This window comes from Parus major, chromosome 7 (assembly GCF_001522545.3).
Source record: "Parus major isolate Abel chromosome 7, Parus_major1.1, whole genome shotgun sequence".
Taxonomy (NCBI): Eukaryota; Metazoa; Chordata; class Aves; order Passeriformes; family Paridae; genus Parus; species Parus major.
In genome coordinates, this window is record NC_031776.1 from 37,162,843 (window position 1) to 37,171,902 (window position 9,060).

The window sequence follows — 9,060 nt, forward strand, 5'->3', positions numbered from 1 at the left end:
CTGGGGACAGAAAAGGCACCAGGTACAAACAGGATCTGCAGGGGACAGACAACAGCCAGGGTTACAGCCACCACCCCCTGCTTTCCAGTTTCAAAACAGAGATAAAGTGCAGCTCTCTGAAACAGTGACACAACAGCAGCAGCATCAATTAAGACCTGCCTTGGACAGCATTGAGCACTTGGTGCACAGAGTTTTCTCTGTATTCATCTGAAGGACAACTAGACATCTGAAGCTTCTAAATTCAGGAGAAGCCAGGCATTGAGTGCCCTATCTCTCACTGAAAAATTCTGTCTTAATTTAAACTTGAACATATAAATAACAAAATAAAGTAGAAAAAACCCCTACAAAATGAACATAGAATAAACTAGAAAACTGCTTTTACCTCACAGCTTTGCCACTGGTTTGGAATACTTGGTCTGAGCTTCTGTTCACAGACAACCCTCCTCATATCTTCTATTGAAGGATCAGAAGGCACAAGGTCATAGTAAGGCAGCTGGTATTCCTCAGTGACTCCTGGGGAAGATTTATTGTGTGGGTGGCCATGGCAGGGGTGGAACAAGAAGAGCTTTAACGTCCCTTCCAACCCAAAGCGATCTGGGATGGGATGAGAAGGCCAAAGCCTCACCTCCAACAGAGCACCTCCGGGCTATCTCCCAGTACACCAGCCCCAGGGAGTAAATGTCTGCACGCTTGAAGGACTCAAAGATGTTCGTGTTCATCGCATCGTCCAGGATCTCAGGGGCCATGTACCTTCGGGGCACACAGGCTCAGTTTGCCGGGGCAGCTCCCACAAGAGGCCACAGCCGTGCTGCCACGTGCCAGGGCCCCTCGTGGTGCTGGCAGCTGTGCCCTGAGCACCAGGGTGAGCAGGGTGAGCACCACAAAAGGCTGCCCCATGTGCTGGGGCCCCTCGTGGTGCTGGCAGCTGTGCCCCGAGCACCAGGGTGAGCAGGGTGAGCACCACAAAAGGCTGCCCCATGTGCTGGGGACCCTCGTGGTGCTGGCAGCTGTGCCCCGAGCACCAGGGTGAGCAGGGTGAGAGGCACACGATGCCCAGTGGGGCAGAGAACCCCATCCCACAGCAGGCTCTGCCGTGGGCGATCACCCGCCCACCCCACGGTGGCCGTCCCTGCCCGATGCCAGGGGCAGAGGGGACAGATGGGGGCACGGGCTGAGGAGCCATCCCCAGGGAGCCGCCGCTGCCTCACCCACCTCCGGGTGCCCACACGGGGGTTCTGGGGGATGTCGATGGTGTTGAGCACCGAGTCGTGCTTCACCGCCAGCCCCAGGTCGGCGATGGCGCAGGTCTCGTTCCTCTTCACCAGGATGTTCTTGGATTTCAGATCCCGGTGTGCGATCGCTGGCTTCCCTGTCCACAGCAAGAGAAACCGCCTCCAATTTTGATAACAACACTATGGATTTTAATATAATGAGCAAGGGTGTAAAAATGGATTTATTCACTTTTGTTACTACACCCTATAGAAATATTGAAGCTTATTTTAGACAGAGTAAAGCTCTGCTAAGTGTTGTCAACTTTGAAAGAAAACTTTAAGGGTATTTTTGTTTCAATATCTGTATTTCAGGAAAAAAATACAAAAAGAGAATCTGGGAGATCACCCTCCAAATTTATTTAGAAAATTACAGAATCACTGAATGGATTGGGTCAGAAAAACCCTCTAAAACCACCGAATCCCACCATTCCTCAGCACTGACAAGGCCACCACTAACACATGGCCCCAAGTGCCACATCCACACAGCTTTTTAAGGGATGGTGACCCCACCACTGCCTGGGACAACCTGTGCCAGGGCTGGACAGACCTTTCCATGAAGAAATTTTTCCTAATTTTTCCTTCATTAGCACTCATTCCCATTCAGCAGAGCTGCTTCTCCAGGCGTTTCTTTAAAGACAATGGGGTGGGAAGGGAACGTCCCTCTTCCCAGTCTGTACTGCACCACTCACACTCACACGGTTCCCCCTGCTGCTGACACTTTGGAAAACCTTCACCATTCCACATCACCCATAAATGATTTTGAGAACAATGAAGCTCCTTAAAATACTGAAGGAGAAGTGGGAGGGAAGCACTTGCCTTGCGTGCCAACGATCTCCATGTGGAGGTGGGCCAGGCCACTGGCCACCGAGAGTGCCAGCCTGACCATGCCCTCCACCGTCACCGTGCCCCTGTTCAGGTAGTCAAACAGGGAGCCCTGCTCGTGGTACTCGGACACGAGCCAGAGCTGAGTCCACGTCCCATTATCTGGCCAGAGGAAGCAAGAGTAATGAAAATATTAGCTGGGAAAACCTTCCCCTTGTCAGGGAATGCAAACAGGTGTGCCAGCTGTGGCAGCGGGCAGGAGCTCGGGGCACGGCAGCTCAGGGAACTTTCAGATGGAGCGGGGGCTGAGACAGACACTCTGGAGTTAGAGTGTGTCATCACTGGGGCTGGGAGGAGTTGTAGCACCACAGAGTCCAATGTTTCCCCAGCACTGTTACCAAGGCTGCCGTGCAGGAGCAGAGAATTTTCCGGGTGGGAGAAGGTCGGTAAGGGCGGGCAGCCCGCGGGGCCGCGCTGCTCACCCTTGTTGTCGGCAGCAATGAAGCCCAGGATGTTCTCGTGCCTCAGCATGACCGTCTGGTAAATCTCTGCCTCCCGGAACCACGACCGCTCGTCTCTGGAGGAGAAGATTTTCACAGCCACGTCCTCCCCACACCATTTCCCATGCCAGACTTCGCCAAATCGCCCTTTTCCCACGATTTCCTGCAGGACGATCGTCCTGGCGATGGTTCTCTGGACCAGCAGAGGCAGACCTGGTGAGAAAGAGAGACAGGTTCCTGTGAAATAGCTCAGCTGGGACCTTCAAACCCCAACACTCACCTCTCCCACTGAGCTGCACTCATGGCTTTGCTTTCCAAGACTACCAAGGGAAAATCCTCTCCCAGCCAATATCTCCTCAAATCAGAATTTCTGTTGTTACTTCCCAGTGTCTGTACATAGAGGAAACTTTTTTAAACTCCAGTAAAAATTTTAAAATGTGGCCCAAACTACTCAATTTGGTTTGATGCAGACTGCAACTGTCCTGCAGTCAAGTAGTTGCTCTACTCCAGCTGAAATATTTGAAATTAAAATAAAATATTGTAGCAGCTCCACTGTGCTTTGACAGCCACAAACCCTGCCTGGTTTGATTTGATTCTGTGTTTGTTGGGGACTTAAAACAGGGAATTATTATTTTTTTTCTTTTTTATTTTTTTTTTAATAACTGCAACCTTGATTTTGGCTGAAGTCAGAACGAATCACCCTGGTGCATGGGGCTCTGGCTCAGCTCGTTCCTGGCTCGAGGATGGCTGGGAACAGTTAAAAACTTCAGCATAAATAAAGCCAAAGTCTGCTCATTGGAGCTGTGAAAAGGCATTAGGGAAGAACAACAACTTAATCCTCAGAGGTATGCAGCTCATGGAAATAAACTAAATTGGGCACCATTTGTACATTTTTCATTTACAAATAAAAGCAAGCATAGTTTACATACTTTTCAAAAAAAATTCTAGTTGGGGAAGTTGGACTATACATCCCAGACATGCCACTGGTCAAATGAGCTGGAATTTGTGAATTCCCACCTCATTTTTAGGTTTCTTTGGTTTAACAGGTTCTCAGTAGCAATGGGGATATCACAGTAGGCAAGAAATGGGAAAAATGTTAAAAAGATTAATGTTCTGCTCAACACAAGGATTTGGAGGAACATTATTCTGCTCTGAAACACAAAACATTTCAGAAGCAGCATCCTGTCCCGCTCAGGTGAGTTTAGCACCTTTTAATATCAGCCAGCAGCGCTGGGTTGCACACTTGATTCTGATTTCCGAGCTCCCTTTTTTACGGCCTCCATTCCCAGAAAGAAGGGAATTTTTGCAGTTTGACAGAGGAAGGGCTCCCAAAGCCCCGCCGCCGCAGCGAGGGGTGGCCACGAGCAGCGGCACAAAGCCCATGTGCACAAAGCCCACGTACCGGAGCCCGAGCCAGAGGTGGTCATGTCGTAGATGAGATCCTTCAGCGTCTTCCCGGAGCTGGCCAGGCTGGCCTCGCACAGGGGCTCCTCCACGTTGGGGGGCTTGGCCCCACGGTGCCGCCGGCCCCGGGCCGTGCAGGCCCCCAACAGGGCCAGCAGCACCAGGGCGCACACCGGCACCGCCACCGGCACCGCCAACGCCGCCGAGCGCCGCGCCGCTCTGCCAGGAGCCTCGGACGCTGCACGGGGACAAGGGACACCGTGACACACCGGCCTGGGACAGGGCAGTGACACCGCGACAGCCACAGGCACCACCAGGCCTTGGCAGGCTCCCAGGAGCACAGGCTGGCTTAAAGGAATAAAGCAGGGATTTATTAAAAGCCCTTCCAAGGATGCACCGGGGCAGTACAAGAGCCCGGCCAAAGCTACACCCAGGATGGATCCCAGGTCAGGAGTTTTCACACTTTTATAAGTTTTGGTCCATTTCCACACTGGGGTTAATTGTGCTATTACAGCTTCAGGTGATGCAGTCCCATCCTCCCAGTTTGCTCTCCTCAATTTGCTTTTTTTACACTTTTTGGGCCTGAAGTTGGAACGGTGTCCTTGGTTCTGGGGCTGGAAAAGGACCGTCAGGGGAACTTGCTAACACTTTAGATGAAGCTCAGAGTTATGTACCATTAATACAGAATCTGGAAAATATGAAAGCTAAAACTTAAGGCATCAACCAGGTTGGAAGAGACCTTTAAGAGCACCGAGTCCCACCCAGCTCTGACACCTCCACCAGCCCCTGGCACTGAGTGCCACATCCAGCGTTTTTAACCCATCCAGGGATGGTGACTCCAGCACCTCTCCAGGCAGACCATTCCAGTACTTTATCACCCTTTCCATAAAAAGCTTCTTCCTCGTATCCAGCCTCTATTTCCCCTGGCACAGCTCGGGGCTGTGTCCTCTCCTTCTGTCAGAGCTGCTGGAGAAAGAGCCCGACCGCAGCTGGCCACGGCTCCTTCAGGGAGCTGCAGGGAGTGACAAGGTCACCCCCGAGCCTCCTTTTCTCCACCCCATGCTTTCCCACAATTGTCCTGGCCAGGAGACAGAACAGACAGAACAGACCAGGTTTCTGTAAGTGATGGAGCCTTTCCCCACACAGCTTTTGTGCAGAAAGCTTGGTCTCAGGTCAGCATTCTGATCACCACCCAAGGCGCTCTGTATCAAGAAGCTCTAGGAAGACCCTGCTAAGGGATTCACTTGCACATGAACACACACATGATACCTTTATTCTCAATGCTCAGAATCACGAGTACAAACAAGAACTCAGGGCAGCAGAAGATGTAAAAATCACAAACTCCACACCATGCCAGGCCACTCCTTCTCTTCAGGGAGATGCTGGGCCACATGCACACCATAACCTGAGTTTGAGAGTGACCAAAGTGATGTGGGGTCTCAAAAACATCAGGAAATTACCTCAGCACCTACTGCTACCTTCCTCCAGTCAATGCCACATGTCTGTTCACCAGCACAACTCCAACCCTCCTGAACACAAAGCTGGAACATTTTGTTCACAGGGTTTTCCTTTAATGACTTCAGAGGTGACCTGGGAGGTTTGTAAGAGGATTTGTGAGCATGATTCCTCCTTGGAACTGCTGCTTGTTAACTGGCATGCCAGGATCTCCTAAACATTTTTCATCCTGTTTCCACAGGGCTGAAATCCCTGTTTCCCTGCTGGCTCTGGGCAGGGACAGGGACTGGGCAGGGACAGGGCAGGGACAGGGACATACAACATAAACCTTTGCTAATTACAGTCACAGAGTCCCACGATGGTTTGGGTTGCCAGGGACCATAAAACTCAGCTGTTTCCGAGCCTCTGCCACGGGCAGGGACATTTCCATCAGTGCAGGCTGCTCCCAGCCCCGTGCAGCCTTTGAGCCAGAGCAGCTCTCTCCACAGAGAAGAGCTGAAGGGTGGGTTCCTGTCCCAGAAGGACACAAAGGTCCTGCCTCACCGAGCAGGGATGGGCACCATGCTGGACCTTCTCAGGGTTTCTCCTCCTCCAGGAGAGTCACTGCTGCCTAAAGGGAAGTTTTTTATGCTCACATGCTCCACTTTTAAACTAGAATTTGCTTAATGGGGATAGACAGCTCAGCAGGTAAGTGTGTAGATACATAATATATATACACACATTAAGAAATAGATATATACACACACAAAGGGAGATCTAGGGTTATATATATATTATATAGAGATATATATATAAGGGATTGATAGAGAAAATAGAACTAGAGAGACATTGGAACAGAGAGGCAGAGATAGGTACAGTTAGATAGAGACAGATGATACAGACATTCCATATGTAGGTGTCTGTCCCAAGTGCCACCTGCCAGGTGTCTGAGACAAGGGACTGACCCTGGAGCTGTCCCCAGCCACGTCCTGACAACATGAACAGCGTGAGGAGGGGAAAAGAAACCACACTGGCACTGCCACAGTTCCAGCTGACACGAGTTCCCCCGAAACTTTAGAGCAAAGGGCTCAGGGTAAGAATTCAGTCTGGTTTTTTGGGTACTGAAATATGAAACTAGAAGGTTTTGCAAGTCCCAGTTCAAGTGCTGGAACAACAGATTGCCTCTGCTGCTCCTCTAGAAATAGCAGCTTTCTTCCCAGCTTGGAAAAACCACCATGGCACTTTATTTCTAGAGCATGACCACAATTAGTGTGTCCCTTCTGTGGCCAGCTGAAAGAAAAACAACGTCCTAGGGTCACTTTATGATGCTTGTATCCCCAGCCATCTGTGGGGACACAAACATCACATGAATTATCCTCAGCACCAATGAAATGATCCTTATTGCTGCCCCAGGGCCCAGGTGAGGCTGGGTACCAGGGTTCACCAGGAGGTGACAGTGGCCAGGGCTCCTCCAGCTGCTCCCCCGTGGTCTGCCCAGACACAGCCTTTCGAGTTCCATCAACAACTACATGATGGCATCTTCAATGCAACTTATCATTTTGAATTGTGTATTCATTTGCATCTTTTTTACCTGTAACATATCTCACTGCTGTAAGTATATAACACAGTATTATCTGATAAAATAGTGTATTTTACAACTTTTTTTAAGAAAAGCTGGAATAAGAACAGATCTTGGAAAGAAGAAAAAAAAAAAGAAAATTATGCTAAAAAGAGAAAAAATATTTATTTTTAGAAAGCACCAAATCAACTTCATTACACAACTTTGGGCCTGGCAGACTCACACTGCAGCAGCTGGGGGATGCACACGGCTCCTGGGACTGCCAACCTTCTCCTCCCTCTCATCAGGAACAGGAACCGCACAGCTTCTCATCCCTGCTGAGCCACACTGGGTGACACTGCTGTGACAGCAATGTTACACCGATGTGACCCCTCTGTGACACCGATGTGACACCGCTGTGGCCCCTCTGTGACACCAATGTGACACTGCTGTAACCCCTCCATGACACCGATGTGACCCCGATGTGACACTGATGTGACCCCGCTGTGACACTGCTGTGACACCGATGTGACACCAATGTGACACCAATGTGACACCGATGTGACAGCAATGTGACACTGCTGTGACACCAATGTGACACTGCTGTGACACCGATGTGACACCGATGTGACACCGCTGTGACACTGCTGTGACCCCACTGTGACACCAATGTGACACCGCTGTGACACCGATGTGACACCGATGTGACACTGCTGTGACACTGCTGTGACACCGATGTGACACCGATGTGACACCAATGTGACCCCAATGTGACACCGCTTTGACACCACTGTGACACCGATGTGACACCAATGTGACCCCACTGTGACACCGATGTGACCCCTCTGTGACACTGATGTGACACCAATGTGACACCAATGTGACCCCAATGTGACACCGATGTGACCCCTCTGTGACTCCGCTGTGACCCCGCTGTGACCCCGATGTGACACTGCTGTGACTCCAATGTGACACCGCTGTGACACCACTGTGACACCGCTGTGACACCGATGTGACACTGCTGTCACACCATGGCCCAGCTGCCTCACAGGCTGCTCACATCGACCATGGCACCCGAGGCTCCGGGTGAAACCTCACCAGCCAAAGAGGTCCCTGGCAGTGCCCTGGGATCCTCCAGCGCTCCTGCCCCAGGAGCCCCCTGCTCCAAGGACATCGACACCAGCCTCTGGGTGCCTTTAGAAACACCAGCAATTCCCTCTGCTGCAAACACAGCTGCAGCTGATATTTCGGTGTGGAAGAGCTGGGACAAAGGCGGCTGTGTGCTGCAGGGCCCAGGCCGGGCTCCCACCGCCGGGCCCCCGCCCGGGCTCTGGTCCCCGGCACTCACCGAGGGGCAGGCGGAGGGTGATGTTGTTGCAGAAATCAGTGTAGCAGCACTCGGTCTTGGTGACGTTCTTGGAGCTGTGGCAGAAGACCTGGGCGTTCAGCTCGGGCAGGGAGACGCAGGACTTGACCACCTCCTCACGCCCGTTGGTCAGCATCACCGAGGCCCAGCAGGCGCCCTCCGTCTGGCACGTGAAGTTGGTGTGTTCACACAGCTGGCACACGCACTGCAGGCCTGGGGAACAGGGAATAAATGGTCCTGGGGACCGGGCTGTGGGGACCAGGCCCTGGCACGTGAAGTTGGTGTGTTCACACAGCTGGCACACGCACTGCAGGCCTGGGGAACAGGGAATAAATGGCCCTGGGGACCAGGCCCTGGCAGGTGAAGTTGGTGTGTTCACACAGCTGGCACACACACTGCAGGCCTGGGGAACAGGGAATAAATGGCCCTGGACACCGGGCTGTGGGGACCAGGCCCTGGCACAGCAGAGCCCTGGGGTGGCTGCAGGAGGCCAGCCCAAACACTCACACATGACTTAAATCTTGGTCCCAGGGGATTTTATAGGTGGCAGCAGTCTCCTGTGATGGACTGGCCATCACAAAAAGCAGTTCTGAAAGCTGCTGCTGGCTCCCAAAAGCACAGCACCCACTGCCCGTGGCAGTCCCTGCCCTCAGCAGCGGCAGCTCGGCTGTGCCAGGGCTGGATGTGAGAGCCACCAGACACGGC

At 52.1% G+C, this 9,060-nt stretch overlaps 1 protein-coding gene across 1 annotated transcript in view; it reads right to left on the bottom strand.

The window, feature by feature from the left end:
- ACVR1C (activin A receptor type 1C) overlaps positions 1–8,692 on the bottom strand; it is a 13,108-nt gene extending 4,416 nt beyond the window's left edge. Inside the window, exons 1-7 of the mRNA XM_015635554.3 lie at positions 8,338–8,692; positions 3,996–4,235; positions 2,576–2,806; positions 2,088–2,255; positions 1,213–1,369; positions 626–750; positions 383–513 (exon numbers count right to left, since the gene is read on the bottom strand). Of these exons, the coding sequence (XP_015491040.1) occupies positions 383–513; positions 626–750; positions 1,213–1,369; positions 2,088–2,255; positions 2,576–2,806; positions 3,996–4,235; positions 8,338–8,491 (1,206 nt within the window). The 5' untranslated portion in view covers positions 8,492–8,692. The remainder of the gene's footprint in view (positions 1–382; positions 514–625; positions 751–1,212; positions 1,370–2,087; positions 2,256–2,575; positions 2,807–3,995; positions 4,236–8,337) is intronic.
- Positions 8,693–9,060: the final 368 nt, after the last annotated feature.